Source organism: Cetorhinus maximus, chromosome 32, assembly GCF_964194155.1.
Source record: "Cetorhinus maximus chromosome 32, sCetMax3.hap1.1, whole genome shotgun sequence".
Classification (NCBI taxonomy): Eukaryota; Metazoa; Chordata; class Chondrichthyes; order Lamniformes; family Cetorhinidae; genus Cetorhinus; species Cetorhinus maximus.
The window spans coordinates 14,514,561-14,535,430 of NC_135910.1; the positions used below are offsets into that span (position 1 = coordinate 14,514,561).

Sequence of the window (20,870 nt, forward strand, 5' to 3'; positions counted from 1 at the left end):
TACAGGCATTGGAGGCAGTCCAGAGAAGGTTCACTAGGTTGATTCCGGGTATGGAGGGATTTTCTTATGAGGAGAGGTTGAATCGGTTGGGCCTGTACTTATTGGAGTTTAGAAGAATGAGAGGCAACATTATTGAAACATATAAGATTCTTGGGGGGCTTGACAGGGTTGATGCTGAGAGATTGTTTCTCCTTGTGGGAGAATCTAGGACCAGAGGGCATAATCTCAGAGCGAGGTGCCGCCCATTTAAGACAGGGATGAGGAGGAATTTCTTCTCTCAGAGGGTAGTCAATCTGTGGAATTCTTTACTGCAGAGGGCTGTAGGGGTTGGGTCGTTAAGTATATTCAAGGCTGAGATAGACAGATTTTTAATCAGTGAGGGAATCAAGGGGTATGGGGGGAAAAGCAGGAAAGTGGAGTTGGGGATTATCAAATCAGCCATGGTCTCATTGGATGGCGGAGCAGACTCGATGGGCCGAATGGCCTACTTCTGCTCCTGTGCCTTATGGCCTTATGGTCTGTGAACAGTTCTGGTCTCCATGTTACAAGAAAGGATATAGAGGCACCAGAGAAGATGTAAAAGCGATTTATAAGAATGATGTCAGAACTGAGAGAATAAAAGGATCAGGAAAGATTGAACAGGGCTGAGGCTCTTTTCTCTAGAAAACAGAAGACTGAGGGGTGACCTGAGAGAGGCCTTCAAAATTACGGAAGGGTTCAATAGGGTAGACGTAGAGACGATGTTCCCACTTGTGGGGGAGACCAGAACTAGGGGCCATTAATGTAATAGTTCATAATAAATCCAATAGGGAATTCAGAAGGAACTTCTTTACCCAGAGAGTGGTGACAATGTGGAACTCGCTCCCAGAGGAAGTGGCTGAGGTGAATAGCGTAAGATGCATTTAAGGGGGAGCTGGATAAACACATGAGGGGGTGGGGAAAGGAAAAGAAGGGTATGCTGATGGGGTGAGATGAAGGCAACTTGGAGGAGGCTCATGGAGCATAAACACCAGCATGGATGCGTTGGGCCGAATGACCTGTTTCTGCGCTGTACACTCTATGGTAACTCAGGCCGGACCAGCGATGGAATCAGGCAATTTCTTGCGGTACCACACTGAGCCACCAGGGGAGCTCCAACCTCAACATTTCATAGTTAGAGGGGAAGAGGATTTTCCCCAGGTCATTTGAGGGGGTGGGGTGGTTGGGGCCAAGGGGAAGGGGTGGGGGAGGAGGGTGCGTGTCCTATCTGGCTTTCCATGTGTGCCCTCTCTGTCATGAGGGACTCCCCGCAGGCAGCCATCTTATATCCAGTTCAATAAAGACACTGCACGAGAGAGGCTGTAACCTTTGAGCTCGTGACAGGGCAGTGGCTGGAGAGAAGAGATACCGGGCCAGCGACCTGGTCTCTTTCCGAGTCACCTTGGATTTCCCAGCGCAGTGGTGGCCAGTGAGATCGGCGTCCCCACGTCATCGCGCAAACCGTGCGAAATTTCGGTCGGCGGGTGGGTGAAAGGACCAAAGCGGCCTTTGCAATTTTAAGAAACCTCGTCCCCGGGCGGGATGAGGTTTCCGACAGTAAATAAAAATAAAATAAAGATTTTTAAAATCTCATTTTGTAGCACGTCCCTGCTCAAGGGGCAGAGCCAGTTTTCAAAGTAAAAAAATAAAGATTTCTAAAAATGTTATAAAACATGTCCCCCTCATGTGACGGAGTCACATGAGGGGGACATGTTTTATAACATTTTTAGAAATCTTTATTTTTTTTTTATTTTGAAAACTGCTCATCTCCCTGAGGCGGGTCTGCACCTCAGGGAGATTTTCAAGCAAAGTTCGCACTTGCCCTCCTTCCCCCCCACCCACCCCGCCCGGCAGCAGTCAGCTTTCCCGCCCACTACCTCCCCACCCCCGAGCCCGCCCGACGAGGGGGATGTCCTCCCCGGAGTTGACGTTTAGCCAGTAGCTGCAGCTGCACACATTTCCTGTCCACATGGTCGCCAGGGACATTGGAAGTGTCCATAACTTCCCACAGAGCACAGGAGGAGGATATCACAGGTGCGAGCTCTGCTGACATGATTTCCCTTTAGATTAAGCTCATTAGTTACCCCCTTTAAAGAATACTAACTACGCTAGGGGCCTTATTCTGCTCCAAACACTCCCATTACAGCCCAAACTCCTCACCTTATTTTGTTTAAGCTAATGGACTGCAGCAGTTTAATTAGTAGAAAAAGTGGAAGTAGAAGTGCTCGCCTGACCCTACTAGCCAATCAGCTGCCTCCCCTACGTTGCGAATATTTTGAAAACTGCTCATCTCCCTGAGGTGGGTCTGCATCTCAGGGAGATTTTCAAGCAAAGTTGGCGCTTGCCCTCCTTTCCCCCACCCTGCCCGGCAGCAGTCAGCTTTCCCGCCCGCTACCTCCCCCACCCCCGAGCCCGCCTGACGAGGGGGGATGTCCTCCCCCCGGAGTTGACGTTTCGAGTCTGTCCGACTCTTCTTCAGGGCTCGGCGAAGGGGACAAGCCAGGGGCTCTGAAGTGAATTGCCGCGGAGGTTGGAGCGTGAGTTAAAAGATGAGAAAGGTGGAATTTTAACCGTCCAGGAGTAACAGGGCCACGGGGTAAGTTACCAGGAGGGTCACTGAAGCAGAGAGCATTGTTGGCTCCAAGGGACAATGGAAATGATGGAATCTTACAGCACAAATGGAGGACATTCAGCCCATCCTGCCCATGCTGGCTCTTAACGAGCTGTCCAATTCGACCCACACCCCTGCTCTTACCCCATTGCCATGCAACCTTTCCTTTCTCTTCCAATTCCCTTCTGAGACGTACCATTGAATCTGCTTCCGCTGCCCTTCCAGGCATCAGATTCCAGGTCACGACAGCGCGGCTGAGATCAAAAAATATGTTTCCTGTCTCCCCTCTGTTTCTTTCACCAATTGCCTTAAATCTGTGTCCTCTGGATCTCAACCCTCCCACCAGTGGAACCAGTGCCTGTGATCTGTGGCTGTCCCACTTCCTTCCTAGGAACATAGGGACAGGAGTAGGCCATTCGGCCCATCGAGCCTGCACCGCCATTCAATTGAATCATGGCTGATCGTCTACCTCAACCCTACTTCCCCACGCTATCCCCATATTCCCTGATGTCATTAGTATCCAGGAACCTATCGATTTTTCTCTCTCAAACATTCTCCATGAGTTTCCACAGCCCTCTGGGGTAGAGAATTCCAAAGATTCATCACCCTCTTGAGTGAAGTAATTCCTCCCCATCCCAGTCTTAAATGACCTGCCTCTTATTCTGAGTCTGTGTCCCCTGGTTCTTTACTCCTAGACAGGGGAGACATCCTATCCACACCCACCCTGTCACACCCTGTAAGACTTCTGTAAGTTTCAATGAGATCACCTCTTATTCCCCAAAACTCTAGAGAAAACAGGCCCAGTTTCCCCAACCTCTCCTCGTAAGACAATCCTGCCATCACTGGGTTAGTCTGGTGAATCTCCTTTGCGTCCCCTCTATGGGAAGTGCATCCTTTCTTAGATTAGAAGATCAAAACTGCACACAATACTCCAGATGAGGTGTCACCAAGGCCTCTATACAATTGGAACCAGACACCTTCACTCCTGTGCTCAAATCCCCTCAAGATGAAGGCCAACATACCATTGCTTGCTGCAACTGCATGCTAGCTTTTAGTGACTCATGAACAAGGACACCCAGGTCCCTTGCTGCTCAGATATTTTGTCTGCCTGCTCCCACTTTCATCCCCTTCCTGCTGAGTGCCTCCAGTATTGCTGGGCATTCACGTCCTGCCTTCCTCTGAGTTGAGCTTCAAGTTCCATGCCTTGTTCATCAGGAAAACTGCATTTTTAAAATGTATTCATTCACGGGATGTGGGCGTCGTTGGCTGGGCCAGCATTTGTTGCCCATCCCTAGTTGCCCCTTGAGAAGGTGGTGGTGAGACGCCCTACTTGAACCGCTGCAGTCCCATGTGGTATAGGTACACCCACAGTGCTGTTAGGGAGGGAGTTCCAGGATTTTGGCCCGGCGACAGTGAAGGAACGGCCGATATATTTCCAAGTCAGGATGGTGAGTGACTTGGAGGGGAACTTCCAGGTGGTGGTGTTCCCATGTGTCTGCTGCCCTTGTCCTTCTCGGTGGTAGAGGTCGTGGGTTTGGAAGGTGCTGTCGAAGGAGCCTTGGTGAGTTGCTGCAGTGCATCTTGTAGATGGTACACACACTGCTCCCACTGTGCGTCGGTGGTGGAAGGGGTGAATGTTTAAGGTGGGGGATGGGGTGCTGATCAAGTGGGCTGCTGTGTGGAGCTTCTCGAGTGTTGTGGGAGCTGCACTCATCCAGGCAAGCGGGGAGTGTTCCATCACACTCCAGACTTGTGCCTTGTAGACGTTGGACAGGCTTTGGGGAGTCAGGAGATGAGTTACTCGCTGCAGGATTCCCAGCCTCTGACCTGCTCTTGCAGACACAGTGTTTATATTGTTGGTCCAGTTCAGTTTCTGCTCAATAGTAACTCCCGGGATGTTGATAGCACCCGACCACTTATAATTCAAGAAGCAAAATGCTGCAGGTGCTGGGAATCTGAAATTATAAACGGAAGTTGCTGGAGAATCTCAGCAGATTGTGGAGCATCAGTGGAGAGGGAAACCTCAGGTTAACCAGACACACCCATGGCCTTTGATAGTTATGTGAACTGCCTGACTTCTTAGTTTCTACACATAGCCTGAGGGAGTGTTGCCTTGCCAGAGATGTTGTCTTTTGGATGAACCCATTAAACCGAGGCCCCACCTGCTCTCTCAGGTGGATATAAAGGATCTCCCGACACCATTGGAAGGAGAGCAGGGACAGTCTCCCTGAGTGTCCCGGCTCAATGCATATCCCACAATCAACATCACTGACACATTGCTGTTTGTGGGAGCTTGCTGTGGGCGAATTAGCTGCCCCCTTTCCCATACTATAACCGTGACTGCACTTCCAGAGTACTGCACCGGCTTAAAGTGCCATGGGATGCCTTGAAGTTGTGACAGGCGCTATATAAATGTAATTGCTCCCGAAGCGCTTCCCTGATGGCCCACTGGGTTTCTGGTATCTGTCCTTCCCCAGCTCCCAAGGGGACCCTTCACATGGGTGAAAACCACAGCAAACACACCCACCTCAGAAAGTTGAGTTTGAATCCCAACTCCAGGACTCAAACATACAAACTCATGATTAACACGGCAGCCTCGCATTGAGGGGATGCGTGCATGCCGGTGGCAATAAATGAATCTGCGGCACTGTATCGAAATTAATCCCACGTGTTCTGGCTGATATTTATCAGCACTACACAACCAGATTAACTGGTATCATACTGCTGCTTGCAGGAACTGGCTGTAGACAAATTGATCTTTTTTTTTATTCATTCACAGGGTGTGGGCTTCACTGGCTAGGCCAGCATTTATTGCCCACCCCTTATTGCCCCTTGAGAAGGTGGCGGTGAGCTGCCTCCTTGAACCGCTGCAGTCCCCGTGTGGTGTAGGTACATCCACAGCGCTGTCAGGGAGGGAGTTCCAGGATTTTGTCCCTGTGGTGTAGGTACATCCACAGTGCTGTCAGGGAGGGAATCCCAGGACTTTGACCCAGTGACAGTGAAGGGACTGCCGATATATTTCCAAGTCAGGATGGTGAGTGGCCTACATTACAATAGCGACTACACTTCAAAAGTACTTGGTCGCTCATAGAGCGCTTTGGGATGTCCAGTGGTTGTGGAAGGTGCTACATAAATGCAAAATTTCCTTTCAATTATAATGCAGGGGATGGAAGGGGTGGGGAGAGGGGGGGGAGACTTCGGCTTCATCAAGACGAGCAAAGCTGGTCACGGGGGAGCTTTATCTGCCCCGCAATGACCCAGAAACTCATAGCCTTGGGGATGCAACAAGGAGCCAAGAAGAGGGGAGGGAGGAAGGGGAGGCCAGGAAACTACAACTCCCAGGCTGCATTGCGGTTTGTTTTCCGCCAAAGAGGTGGGGCCTGCAGGCGCGCTGCATCCCGGGAGATGTAGTTTCTCTCCGGCGAACGACCCCCACCCCAACCTAAAACCTCTCTCTCTCTCTCCCTGGAAAACAAAACTCTTGCGGGAAGAGACAGGGAACAACAACAACAACAACAAAAAAAGCAGGAACATTATCCTTGGCAGCTGCGGGTCACCAACCCGCAGACAGTAACGGTTCCAAACCCAGTGCGGGGGCGTCTGCAACAGTTATTGTTGCAAAACCTTCAACCTTGGCTCAAACTTTTTTTTTTCCATTTAGAACCCATTATTTTTAATTTTTACCCAACCAAGTTCCTCCGGTAGATTTTTTCTCCTCCCCTCTTAGTCGGTTTTTCTCAGCACTTTTGCACTTTTAAACATGCATTTATTTTTTAAAAACAAAATAACATTTTCTCTCTTTTTTCGCCTATTATTTTGTTTCCCCCCCACCCCAAAAACTATTCCTTGTTTAATTCGTCTCTGCTTCTCAATATTTGCTCTGTGTCTGTCTGTCTCTCTCCCTGTGTGTGTATGTCTTTCCCCACCCCCTGGGCTGGTCCCTTTAATCTCACTGGCAGACTGAACTCATTTGTTTCGGACGTGTTTCCTGCGCTGTTTGGGTTGGGTTCTTGGTTGCTCCAGTCTCAGTGTCTCTCTCTCTCTCTCTCTCTCTTCCCCCCTCCTTCCTCCCTCTCTCCCTCTCTACATTACATCCAGCATCTCTTCCTGACTTTCTCCTGACTCAGTTTGGGTTGTTTTCGACTTCCCCCCCCTTAACCAGCCACAGAAGACGGAAGGAGGAAAAATTAAACAAAGAGGGAGGGAATAGAAAATCCGGTCCTTATCCATGGGATATTTTCTCTAGGAAAGAGAGGAGGGGGGAAATCGCACTGGGCCAGTGTTGGACCTACGAGCTGCACCACCCACCTACCCCAGCAACTGAAATTGACACCGCTTGTACATTTCACCAGGAGCACGAAGAAGGAGGAAAGGAAAAGCTCATTCAAATCACACCAGCTCCCTTGCATTTTGCATTCATCTGGCTCCCTGTTTGGATCTACCTTCCATGTAGAGAGAGAGGAAAAATGCACTGAGCAAGGATTGGGGGTGGGGGAGAAAATTGGAAGGCATTTATATACATATATATTTTTTTTAAAAAACCAAGAACAGGAATGAGAGATCATTAAGGTGGAACTGGTGCAGAGGGGCCCAGCAAGAGCCCTCGTTTCTACCCTCACCCCCCACCACCACCACCACAGCCCTTTTCTCTTGTGCAATTCTGGTCGGATGAATACTGATGTGTTTTTTTAACTGGAAGGGTGGCTGAATCCTGAACTGGAGAATCAACGATGTCTTCCAGACTCACGTTGCCCTCTCCAAATGAACGCAGTTTGGAACATGTAAGTAAGACTAGGGGGAAGGGGGAAAGGGAGGAGGGAAGGGGGAGGGTGGTGGTAGGGTGGGGTGGGTATTGGGGGGGGGGGGAAGACAACCTGACATTGTGCAATGTGTATTATGCTCTAGGTAAATGCTAATGCTTCCGATTTCTGCATGGCGTATAGACAGCTTAGTACATGATCAGTGTGTCTTAACTGGAATCATTTTAACAAACTGTATCTATTAAGATGTGTGTCCATGTCGCGAGGTATGATTCATCAGTGTTTACCCTGTCTGCATCTATGTGCATCTCACATATTTATATAATTAAGATATATTGTATCCTGATATACCTTAATATACATCATATCTTGTATTGTAATTAAAATATATCTTAGGCCATATCTTAATTATACATAGCTTTGTGATGTTTTATGTACCATATATTAGCCATGTATCTTGTATCTTAAGGATATCTTAATTATACATCATGAATACTTTATTTTGTATGCCTTAATTATTTTATAAATATATAATCATAATTAAATACACTGAATCTTTTTACATAACCATCCCCATCTTCTTCAATCCCATATTTATCTAAGATATGTGTAAAGTCAAATTCTGCCCTTATTGTGTGGCTTTTTAGGATTTTTGCAGGTATTTTGAGGATCATATTCCATGATTTTGCCTTTCTTTTCATCAAAGAGTTGGCTGTGGTTTGATGTCCTGTGATGTGTGTCACTCGGCCTCCAGCTCCTCTAGGGGGGTGGGGGAGAAAGGGGAGGGTCCTTCTCCATGACTTAATGGCTGAGGAAAGATAGACTTACATTTATATAGCACCTTCCACAACCTTAGGACACCCCAAAATGCTTTAACAGTCAATGGCATGCTTCCGAAGCGTAGGCACTGTTATGTAAGAGATATGCTGCCAATTTGCACACAGTAAGCTCCCACAAACGTTAATGTGTTTTTTTTTTAAAGCAATGTTGATTTTCTAGGAATAGTGGCCGTGGGATCTTTTATGTCTGCCTTTGAGGGCAGACCGTGCCTCGGTTTAACGTGTCATCCAAAACACAGCGCCTCCAACAGTGCAGCACTCCCTCAGTGGACTGGACTGGGAGTGTCAGCCTGGACTATGTGCTCAAGGCCAGAGAGCAAAGCTTAGGGGATGTTGAGAATAGATGGGCATGCGGAGTACTTTAAATCATTTTAGCCAGTTGAAATTGGGGCTACTGCTTTTATCCTTCATTGGGTCAAAGTTTATACCCAGAATCCTTCCAGGAAATGGTGACAGGCACTGGAATCCTGCTGTTCCTCCTTCTCTCTCCACTCTGCCCTTACTATAAGAAATCTCTTCCAAAGCCTCTCCTGCCTTTGACAGACTTCTTTGCAAAACTCTCCCTTTAACTTTCTATCCTCTCTTCTCCCCCGTCACTCACTCTCCTCCATTCTTACATTTCCATTTTTTACCTCGCCAAGTCATTCTACACGAATTTATGGCCCATATTATAATAACGTGGATATAGAGGCATTGAGGAGGGTGCAAAGAAGTCTGGCACGGATATTAAATGAGGTAGGGGAAGCAGAGGGATCGAGGGGTGGTGTGTGTGTGTGTTACAGTCTGAGTTGCTGTGGCAACACACACTTTTACACGCATGTTGTAGTCTGGATAGTGATGGTAGAGGCTTAGTGTTGCCAACTGTGGTTAAACGTATTCCTGGAGGTTTCATCACATGATTCGCCCCCACCCTCCAGCCTTTATTCGGCCAACACGTCCATCCTTGTGACGTACGGTCTTCCTACGCCAATTGGAAAGCAAAAAGACTCATTACCCAATTGGATGATGCTTGACTGTCGGCCAAACAGCCTCTCTTCGTCCTCTGCTTTCAATATTTTTCTATTTGGCAAAGAGAAATGTTCCCAAAAAAAAATCTTTTTTAACGTCCCGATGATTTTTCTCCAGGGTTACACACAGCAGTGTCCTGGAGATTGACCTTCAATTCCTGGAGACTCCAGGCCAACCCTTTAGAGGCATTCTTCGAGTAGCTGACCAGGGATCTCTCCCACTCTTACCACCTGCCATTGGCGTGTGTTGGAAGGATTTGCAGGTTGACACTCAACCTGTTTGGTTGCATTATGAACGCACCTTCCTTGGCCATCCAATCCTGGAGTGGGACTTGAACCTGGAGCTTCTGGCTCAGAGGCAGGGACAGTAACCCACTAGGCCTCTGGTTCTAGAGGTACAGCTACACAAATGGCTAAAATAATGAAGCAGGCCATGAGAAAACTGCCAAGAATTGTGGTTCGTTTCTGGAGGGGTAGAATTGATAAGTGGAGAAGCTGTGTCAAACTTGCATAGACCCTCGATTAGACCACACTTGGAATACTGAGTCTGATTTCTGTAATTTACAGGGATGTCAAGGGAGTGGAAGGGGTGCAAAACAGATTTATGAGGATGATACCAGAACCGAGACATTATATCCATCAGAAAAGACTGGACAAACTGATTGTCTTTTCGCTATGAAGGCTGATGGGCTTAGTGGTTTTTTTAAAAAACGAAGAAGGATTTGATAGGGTCGATGTAGAGAAGGTGTCTCCACTTGTAGGGCGGAGGAGGGGGGAGCGTGGAGTCCAGAACTAGGGGCCCTAGATATAAGACGGTCATTTTAATAAATCCGCTTGAAAGGGAATTCAGGAGAAACTTCTTTACCCGGAGATAATGAGAATATAAAACTTGCTACCACAAGCTGTAATTGCTGATGATGCAGAGCTAGGTGGGGAAACAAGCTGTGTGGAGGATACAAAAAGTCTACAAAAGGATATAGGCAGATTCAGCGAGTGGGCAAGCAGGCGGTGGATGCAGTATAAGGTGGGAAAAGTGAGGTTATTCAATTTGGTAGAAAGAATAGTAAAACCAAATATTTATTAAGTGGCGGGAAACTGTTGAATGTCAGTGAGCGGCTGGACTTGGGTGTCCTTGTAAACAAAGCACAGAAAGTTAACGAGTAGTTAGAGCAAGCAATTAGAAGGAAAATGGTCAGTATTGAAGGGGATTGGAATACCAAAGTAAGGAAGCCTTGTTGTGTATCGGTTTGCTCTCTGTACCTGTAGAAGGATATACCTCCAAAGACTTACTAGATTTTTTTTTAATTCATTTACGGGATGTGGGCCTCACTGGCTAGGCCAGCATTTATTGGCCATCCCTAGTTGCCCTTGAGAAGGTGGTGGTGAGCTGCCTTCTTGAACTGCTGCAGTCCCTGTTATGTAGGTACACCCACAGTGCTGTTAGGGAGGGAGTTCCAGGATTTTGACCCTGTGACAGTGAAGGAATGGCCGATATATTTCCAAGTCAGGATGGTGAGTGGTTTGGAGGGGAACTTCCAGGTGGTGGTGTATCCATGTATCTGCTGCCCTTGTCCTTCTAGGTGGTAGTGGTCGTGGGTTTGGAAGGTGCTGTCTAAGGAACCTTGGTGAATTCCTGCAGTACATCTTGTAGATGGTACACACACTGCTGCTACTGTGCGTCGGTGCTGGAGGGAGTGAATGTTTGTGGAAGGGGTGCCAATCAAGCGGCTGCTTTGTCCTGGATGCTTTCGAGCTTCTTGAGTGTTGTTGGAGCTGCACTCATCCAGGCAAGTGGGGAGTTTTCCATCACACTCCTGGGATGAGGGGGCTGTGCTGTGAGGAGAGACCGAGTAGGATGAGCTCATTGGATTTCTGAAGAAAGAGAGGTGATTTCATGGTAGATGCTGAGAGGCTGTTTTCCCCCTTTCTGGGAGAGACTAGAGCTAGGGTGTCCATGTCTCACAATAAGGTGTAGGGTTGCCAACCCTCCAGGATTGGCCTGGAGTCTCCAGGAATTGAAGATCAATCTCCAGGACACTGCTTTGGGCAACCCTGGAGAAGAATCACGGGGACATTCAAGAAGATTGTTTTATTTTTAAATTTTCTTTGAACATTTCTCTTTACCAGATATAAACATGTTGAACATTTTGGGGTGGGGTGAGGGTAAAAAGGACTGTTTGGCTGACAGTCAAGCATCATCCAATTGGGTAATGAGTCTTTTTGCTTTCCAATTGGCGTAGGAAGGCCGTACGTCACAAGGATGGATGTGTTGGCCGACTAATGGCTGGGGCGTGGGGGCGAGTCATGTGATGGAACCTCCAGGAACACATTTAATCACAGTTGGCAACCTTAATAAGGGGGTGGACATTTTGGACTGAGATGAGGAGAAATTTCTTCACTCAGAGGGCTGTGAATCCTTGGAATTCTCTACCCAAGAGGGTTGTCGATGCTCAGTAATTGAATATATTCAAGGCAGAGATAATTAAAAAAAAGTTTTGGACTATTGGGGAATTAAGCAAATTGGGAATTGAATGGAAAAGTGGCATTGAGATAGAGGATCAGCCATGATCATATTGAATGGTGCAGCAGGCTCAAAGGGCCGAATGGCCAACTCGTGCCCCTATTTTACATGTTTTATTTATTTACGGGATGTGGGCTTCGCTGGCTGGGCCAGCATTTATTGCCCATCCCTAATTGCCCCTTGAGAAGGTGGTGGTGAACTGCCTTCTTGAACCGCTGCAGTCCATGTGGTGTAGGTACACCCACTGTGCTGTTAGGGAGCAAGTTCCGAGGATTTTGACCCAACGACAGTGAAGGAACAGTGATATATTTCCAAGTCAGGGTGGTGTGTGGCTTGGAGGGGAACTTTTAATTGGTGGTGTTCCCATGTATCTGCTGTCCTTGTCCTTCTAGATGGTGGTGGTAATGGGTTTGGGAGGTGCTGTCGAAGGAACCTTGGTGAGTTCCCGCAGTGCATCTTGTAGATGGTACACACACTGCTGCCACTGTGCGTCGGTGGTGGAGGGAGTGAATGTTTGTGGATGGGGTGCCAATCAAGTGGGGCTGCTTTGTCCTGGATGGTGTCGAGCTTCTTGAGTGTTGTGGGAGCTGCACTCGTCCAGGCAAGTGGGGAGTATTCCATCACACTCCTGACTTGTGCCTTGTAGATGGTGGACAGGCTTTGGGGAGTCAGGGGGTGAGTTACTCACCGCAGGATTCCCAGCCTCTGACCTGCTCGTGTAGCCACTGTATTTAGGTGGCTGGTCCAGTTCAGTTTCTGGTCAATGGTAACCCCCAGGGTGTTGCTAGTGGGGGATTCAGTGATGGTAATGCCATTGAACATTGTTGGAGACTAATAGCATAGATGTATTTAAGGGCAAGTTGGAGGAGCAATAGTGGGAGAAAGGAATAGAAGGGTATGTTGATGGGATGAGATGAAATAGAGCAGGGGGAGGTTTGCATGGAGCATAAAATGTTGGCATGGGCCAGTTGGGGTGAAGAGCTTGTTTCTGTGCGGTATATTCTAGGTAATGTGTAGGAGCACTCTGGAAATGTAAGAAGTTTGTAACGTGTTAGAAGGGATTTCTCCCTGACCTGTTTTGTCTCGGGGACAACGAAAGTGTGCAAAAAATAAAGCAGGCTTGGATCTTTTATTGTGAGCGATGAGTGGCTATTGAGGAAGCTGCGAGCAGAGACCAGGCTGTGGCTGTGCTGCAGCTTGCTGTATAATAAGGATGTGCAGGGAATTAAGAACCACTGAAGGTGTATTGTCAGGATCAGTCCGTGAATCGACCTTCTGTCAATGCCTCAGCCGAGTGTGAGGGCCTGCATTTATATAGCACCTTGCGCAACCCCACGACTTCCCAAAGCCCTGCACAGCTAGGGAGGCATTTCTGAAGAATGGAGTTGCTGTTGCGAGGTAGGGAAACCTGGCCGCCAATTTGCACACAGCAAGCTCCCACGAACAACAATGTGAAACGAAGCAGATCGTGTCTTGTTAGATGCTCGTTGAGAGATAAATATTGATCAGGAAAAAGTCCTCTTTCTCATTTTCAAATCCCCCCAGGGCCTCAACCCTCCCTATCCAGCCCTACAATCCTCCGAGATACCTGCGCTCCTCTAATCCTGGTCTCTTGAACATCCCCAATTTTAATCTCGCCGCCATTGGTGATATTGCTTTCACCTGCCCGGCCCCCAAGCTCTGAAACTCCCTCTCTGTCTCTCCTTTTACTCCACTCCTTGAAACCTAGTGCTTTGACCAAGCCTTTGGTAATCTGTTCATCCATCTCCTGATGTGGCCCCATGTCAAATTTTGTTTGGTATTGAAGCTCCTAGTGACACACACACTAGACGAAGGGTGCTATACAAATGCAAGTTGTCTTTGCTTCAGAACGGGGTTGGGTGATTTCTTTTATTTGTCCATGAGATGTGGGCATTTGTTGCCCATCCCTAATTGTCCTTGAGGGCAGTTAAGAGTCAACCACATTGCTGTGGGTCAGGAGTCACATGTAGGCCAGACTAGGTACGGATGGCAGATTTCCTTCCCTAGAGGGCATTAGTGAACCAGATGGGTTTTTACAACAGTCGATGATAGGTTCATGGACACACTTCCTTTATATTCCAGGTTTGTTTTTTAAATTAATTGAAATTAAATTCCACCAGCTGCTGTGGTGGGATTTGAACCCATGTCCTCCAGAGCGTTAGCCTGAGCCTCTGGGTTACTAGTCCAGTGACATTACCACTACGCCACTATCTCCCCGAATGGAAGTCTGGTAATAGTGGACCGATAATGAAGGGGGAAGAGCGTCACTAAAATATAACTCCGTTTCGAATGTGTTGTCCTGTCATTGGGAGGTGATGTTCAGAGTATCATGCTGAGGTCATGCCTTCCGGTGAACAACAGCATGTTCTAGAAGAGGATTCAGGGAAAAATGATGATTTGGGAACTTGGAGCCGCTGGGTTAGGGGGAGAGGCTCTCCCAATTCGAGAGAGATCTGAGGAATGTGACAATCCAGCCCCTCGAGCTACAGAGAGAATCGGTTGTGTGAATAGGAGCAGACAGCTGGTAGAATTAGGAGCACGTGATTTGGCCTGAGTGCAGTGTTATTGAATGAGACCCCAGATACAATCTTTTTTTCAACCAGGAGTCAGGCATAGTTCTGCCTATCAGAATCTTTTAAAAGTAGTTCAATAACCCATATACTCGTGATGGTATGGTTTGGAAAATTTAGAGGGAGCTTTGCTCTGTATCTAACCCCGTGCTGTACCTGTCCTGGGAGTGTTTGATGGGGACAGTGTAGAGAGAGCTTTACTCTGTATCTAACCCCATGCTGTACCTGCCCTGGGAGTGTTTGATGGGGACAGTGTAGAGGAAGCTTTACTCTGTATCTAACCCCGTGCTGTATCTGTCCTGGGAGTGTTTGATGGGGACAGTGTAGAGGGAGCTTTACTCTGTATCTAACCCCGTGCTGTACCTGTCCTGGGAGTGTTTGATGGGGACAGTGTAGAGGGAGATTTACTCTGTATCTAACCTCATGCTGTATCTGTCCTGGGAGTGTTTGATGGGGACAGTGTAGAGGGAGCTTTACTCTGTATCTAATCCCGTGCTGTACGTGTCCTGGGAGTGTTTGATGGGGACGGTGTAGAGAGAGCTTTACTCTGTATCTAACCCCATGCTGTACCTGTCCTGGGAGTGTTTGATGGGGACAGTGTAGAGGGAGATTTACCCTGTATCTAATCCCATGCTGTACCTGTCCTGGGAGTGTTTGATGGGGACAGTGTAGAGGAAGCTTTACTCTGTATCTGATCCTGTGCTGTACCTGCCCTGGGAGTGTTTGATGGGGACAGTGTAGAGAGAGCTTTACTCTGTATCTAACCCCATGCTGTACCTGCCCTGGGAGTGTTTGATGGGGACAGTGTAGAGGAAGCTTTACTCTGTATCTAACCCCGTGCTGTATCTGTCCTGGGAGTGTTTGATGGGGACAGTGTAGAGAGAGCTTTACTCTGTATCTAACCCCATGCTGTACCTGCCCTGGGAGTGTTTGATGGGGACAGTGTAGAGGAAGCTTTACTCTGTATCTAACCCCGTGCTGTATCTGTCCTGGGAGTGTTTGATGGGGACAGTGTAGAGAGAGCTTTACTCTGTATCTAACCCCGTGCTGTATCTGTCCTGGGAGTGTTTGATGGGGACAGTGTAGAGGGAGCTTTACTCTGTATCTAACCCCGTGCTGTACCTGTCCTGGGAGTGTTTGATGGGGACAGTGTAGAGGGAGATTTACTCTGTATCTAACCTCATGCTGTATCTGTCCTGGGAGTGTTTGATGGGGACAGTGTAGAGGGAGCTTTACTCTGTATCTAATCCCGTGCTGTACGTGTCCTGGGAGTGTTTGATGGGGACGGTGTAGAGAGAGCTTTACTCTGTATCTAACCCCATGCTGTACCTGTCCTGGGAGTGTTTGATGGGGACAGTGTAGAGGGAGATTTACCCTGTATCTAATCCCATGCTGTACCTGTCCTGGGAGTGTTTGATGGGGACAGTGTAGAGGGAGCTTTACTCTGTATCTGATCCTGTGCTGTACCTGCCCTGGGACTGTTTGATGGGGACAGTGTAGAGGGAGCTTTACTCTGTATCTAACCCCGTGCTGTACCTGTCCTGGGAGTGTTTGATGGGGACAGTGTAGAGGGAGCTCTACTCTGTATCTAACCCCGTGCTGTACCTGTCCTGGGAGTGTTTGATGGGGACAGTGTAGAGGGAGCTCTACTCTGTATCTAACCCCGTGCTGTACCTGTCCTGGGAGTGTTTGATGGGGACAGTGTAGAGGGAGATTTACTCTGTATCTAACCCCGTGCTGTACCTGTCCTGGGAGTGTTTGATGGGGACAGTGTAGAGGAAGATTTACTCTGTATCTAACCCCGTGCTGTACCTGTCCTGGGAGTGTTTGATGGGGACAGTGTAGAGGGAGATTTACTCTGTATCTAACCCCGTGCTGTACCTGTCCTGGGAGTGTTTGATGGGGACAGTGTAGAGGGAGCATTACTCTGTATCTAACCCCGTGCTGTACCTGTCCTGGGAGTGTTTGATGGGGACAGTGTAGAGGGAGCTTTACTCTGTATCTAACCCCGTGCTGTGCCTGTCCTGGGAGTGTTTGATGGGGACAGTGTAGAGGGAGCTTTACTCTGTATCTAACCCCGTGCTGTACCTGTCCTGGGAGTGTTTGATGGGGACAGTGTAGAGGGAGATTTACTCTGTATCTAACCCCGTGCTGTACCTGTCCTGGGAGTGTTTGATGGGGACAGTGTAGAGGGAGCTTTACTCTGTATCTAACCCCGTGCTGTACCCGTCCTGGGAGTGTTTGATGGGGACAGTGTAGAGGGAGCTTTACTCTGTATCTAACCCCGTGCTGTACCTGTCCTGGGAGTGTTTGATGGGGACAGTGTAGAGGGAGCTTTACTCTGTATCTAACCCCGTGCTGTACCCGTCCTGGGAGTGTTTGATGGGGACAGTGTAGAGGGAGATTTACTCTGTATCTAACCCCGTGCTGTACCCGTCCTGGGAGTGTTTGATGGGGACAGTGTAGAGGGAGCTTTACTCTGTATCTAACCCCGTGCTGTACCCGTCCTGGGAGTGTTTGATGGGGACAGTGTAGAGGGAGCTTTACTCTGTATCTAACCCCGTGCTGTACCTGTCCTGGGAGTGTTTGATGGGGACAGTGTAGAGGGAGCTTTACTCTGTATCTAACCCCGTGCTGTACCTGTCCTGGGAGTGTTTGATGGGGACAGTGTAGAGGGTGCTTTACTCTGTATCTAACCCCGTGCTGTACCTGTCCTGGGAGTGTTTGATGGGGACAGTGTAGAGGGTGCTTTACTCTGTATCTAACCCCGTGCTGTACCTGCCCTGGGAGTGTTTGATGGGGACAGTGTAGAGGGTGCTTTACTCTGTATCTCACCCTGTGCTGTATCAAAAATCAATCTGGGACTTGATAACTATTCAGACTCCCCAGGCTGAGCGGTGTGTTTATGGATTCTGACGAGAGAGTGATTGGTTCTGGGTGTCACCTCTGTCCCAAGGTCAAGCTATGTGCCAAGCGCACACTCTAAATTTGGGTTGCCAATGCTCCAGGATTGGTTTGGAATTCAAAGTTGAAGCACACCCTGGCGGAAAGTCCGCGTGCTGGGAAAAGAGTGATGTTCTCTTGATTTTCTTTGAACCATTGGTTTACTCGTTGCAAAATTATTGGTGATGGGCAGGGGTGGGGAAAAGGCTGTTTGACTGAGAGTCAAGAATCATCCAATTAAGTAATGAGCCTCTTTGCTTTCTGATTGGTTGTGCCGTTTCGAGCTTGGGTGACCAATGGCAGAGAGTGGGGGTGGGGTGGTTTGAAACAGGGAGGGTCCTAGCAAAGTCAGTAAGTGGTCTAAGCTGGAGTGTATCGGCTGAGGTGGAGAGGGCTCTGCGTCATGACAGGAGGTAGAGGCAATAAATTGTTCAATTTTAAGGAAGTGAAGGTTGTGTGTGGGCGTAGAGTGTGTTCTTGAAGTTAATCTGTCCAAGGGAGTTATTTTACTTGAGAACAAACTGGTGTGTTAAGATAGCTGCCTGAACACTTTCACTGAGGGTCTGTACAGGAAGACCGTCCATGGTTTATCTCCTCCCCCAGCTGTCCCTGAAGGCACTGATAAGGGCTGGGATTTCGTTGCCGGGGGTTTCAGCCCCTGGCTCAGTGAGGGTATCACTCCTGCCTCGGAGTCAGAAGGCCATGGGTTCAAGTCCCACTCCAGAAACTGGAGCATTCCAGTCCAGGTTGAAGCTTCAATAATGAGGGAGTGCTGCACTGCCAGAGGTACCAATGAGAGTCAAGCTAAGGTCCCACCTGTCCTTCCCATAGAGTTATGAGGTTTGATGAAGAGCATGATACATCTCCCTGATCTCCTGGCCAACATTTATCCGTAAACCAACATCACCAAAAGAGATCATAGAATCATAGAAACTTACTGCACAGAAGGAGGCCATTCAGCTCATTGTGTCTGTGCTGGCTCTTTGAAAGAGCATTTCTTCTTAGCTCCACGTCTCTACTTTCTGTCTCTATCTTCCTCCTTCCCCTAGTTTGTACCTGAACTATCTGGTAATTTATTTCCTTGTTACCGGTGGGAGCTTGCTGTGTGCAAATAGGCCGCCACATCTACAAGTTCCCCCTTGCGCGCCATACTGACTTGGAAATATATCGCCAAACCTTCACTGTCGTTGGGTCAAAATTCTGAAACTCCCTCCCTAACAGCACTGTGGGTGTACCTACACCACATGGACTGCAGCGGCTCAAGAAGGCAGCTCACCAACACCTTCTCAAGGGACAATTAGGGATGGGCAACAAATGCTGGCCCAACCAGCGCTGCCCACATCCCCTGAACGAATTTTTAAAAATTATAACAGTGACGATACTTCAAAAAATAAAACAAGTACTTCATTGGCCGTTTGGAGCTCTGCAATGTCCTAATGTCAGTTGATAGACTTGTCCAAACATCACAAAAATGAGGAGATGAGAGGCCAGTTTCTGGTTATTTCCAAGTTTGCTGACGACATGAAACTTGGTGGGAATGTGAGCGGTGAGGAGGATGTTAAGAGGCTTCAAGGCGATTTAGATAGATTGAGTGAGTGGGCAAATACATGGCAGATGCAGTATAATGTGGATGAGTGTGAAGTTATCCACTTCGGTAGGGATCAGAATGGCAGAGTATTATTTAAATGGTGATAGATTGGGAAATGTTGATATACAAAGGGACCTGGGTGTCCTTGTACATCAATCACTGAAAGCAAGCATGTAGGGTCAGCAAACAGTTAAGAAGGCAAATGGTATGTTTGGCCTTCATTGCGAGAGGACTTGAGTACAGGAGCAAGGATGTCTTACTGCAGATATACAGGGCCTTGGTGAGACCTGGAGTATTGTGTGCAGTCTTGGTCTCCTTACCTAAGAAAGGATATATTTGCCATCGAGGGAGGGCAGCGAAGGTTCACCAGACTGATTCCTGGGATGGCAGGATTGTCGTATGAGGAGAGATTGGGCTGACTAGGTCTGTATTGACTGGAGTTTAGAAGAATTAAGAGGGGATCTCACTGAAACGTATAAAATTCTGACAGGGTTGGACAGACTGGATGCAGGGATGATGTTTCCTCTGGCAGGTTGAGGGTGGGGTCTACAACAAGGGGTCACAGTCTCAGGATACAGGGTAGACCATTCAGGCCTAAGATAAAGTGAAATTTCTTCACTCAGAGGGTGGTGAACCTGTGGAATTCTCTAGCACAGAGGCTGTGGAGGGCCAGTCACTGAATATATTTAAGAAGGAAATAGATTTCTAGACTCTAAGGGCATCAAGGGGTATGGAGAGAGAGTGTGAGTATAGCATCAAGATAGAGGATCTCCCATGATCATATTGAATAGCGGAGCAGGCTCGAAGGGCCGAATGACCCCGTCCTCCTCTTTCCTATGTTTCTATGTTTGGAATATGCGAACATACAAATTTGGAGCAGGAGTAGGCCACTCGGCCCCTCGAGTCTGCTCCACCATTCAATATGGTCATGGCTGATCTGATTGTAACTGCCTTATGGACAGAAGGTGGGTCAGTGGGATTGAGGGATACGAGGAGAAGGGGGGTCAGTGGGATTGAGGGACATGAGGAGAATAAGGGGGGTCAGTGGGATTGAGGGATACGGGGAGAAGGGGGGTCAGTGGGATTGAGGGATACGGGGAGAAGGGGGGTCAGTGGGATTGAGGGATACGGGGAGAAGTGGGGTCAGTGGGATTGAGGGATACGGGGAGAAGGCGGGTCAGTGGGATTGAGGGATACGGCGAGAAGATGGGTCAGTGGGATTGAGGGATACGGGAAAAGGGGGGTCAGTGGGATTGAGGGATATGGGGAGAAGTGGGGTCAGTGGGGTTGAGGGATACGGGGAGAAGGTGGGTCAGTGGGGTTGAGGGATACGGGGAGAAGGGAGGTCAGTGGGATTGAGGGATATAGGGAGAAGGGGGGTCAGTGGGATTGAGGGTTACGGGAGAAGGGGGGTCAGTGGGATTGAGGGATACGGGGAGAAGGTGGGTCAGTGGGATTGAGGGATATGGGGAGAAGGGGGGTCAGTGGGATTGAGGGATATAGGGAGAAGGGGGGTCAGTGGGATTGAGGGATACGGGGAGAAGGGTGGTCAGTGGGATTGAGGGATACGGCGAGAAGATGGGTCAGTGGGATTGAGGGATACGGGAAAAGGGGGGTCAGTGGGATTGAGGGATATGGGGAGAAGTGGGGTCAGTGGGGTTGAGGGATACGGGGAGAAGGTGGGTCAGTGGGGTTGAGGGATACGGGGAGAAGGGAGGTCAGTGGGATTGAGGGATATAGGGAGAAGGGGGGTCAGTGGGATTGAGGGTTACGGGAGAAGGGTGGTCAGTGGGATTGAGGGATACGGGGAGAAGGTGGGTCAGTGGGATTGAGGGATATGGGGAGAAGGGGGGTCAGTGGGATTGAGGGATATGGGGAGAAGGGGGGGTCAGTGGGATTGAGGGATACGGGGAGAAGGCAGATTTCTGACTCAAAAGAGAAAACGCTCATGACTGAGCCACAGTTCAGACTAACCACTGTCGTGGTTCCGTT

General features: G+C 48.6%; 1 protein-coding gene across 1 annotated transcript in view; it reads left to right on the top strand.

Moving 5' to 3' along the window:
• Window positions 1–6,817: 6,817 nt before the first annotated feature.
• LOC144671298 (MAP/microtubule affinity-regulating kinase 4-like) overlaps window positions 6,818–20,870 on the top strand; it is a 60,224-nt gene continuing 46,171 nt past the window's right edge. The window contains exon 1 of the mRNA XM_078533108.1: window positions 6,818–7,410. Within this exon, the coding sequence (XP_078389234.1) occupies window positions 7,360–7,410 (51 nt within the window). The 5' untranslated portion in view covers window positions 6,818–7,359. The remainder of the gene's footprint in view (window positions 7,411–20,870) is intronic.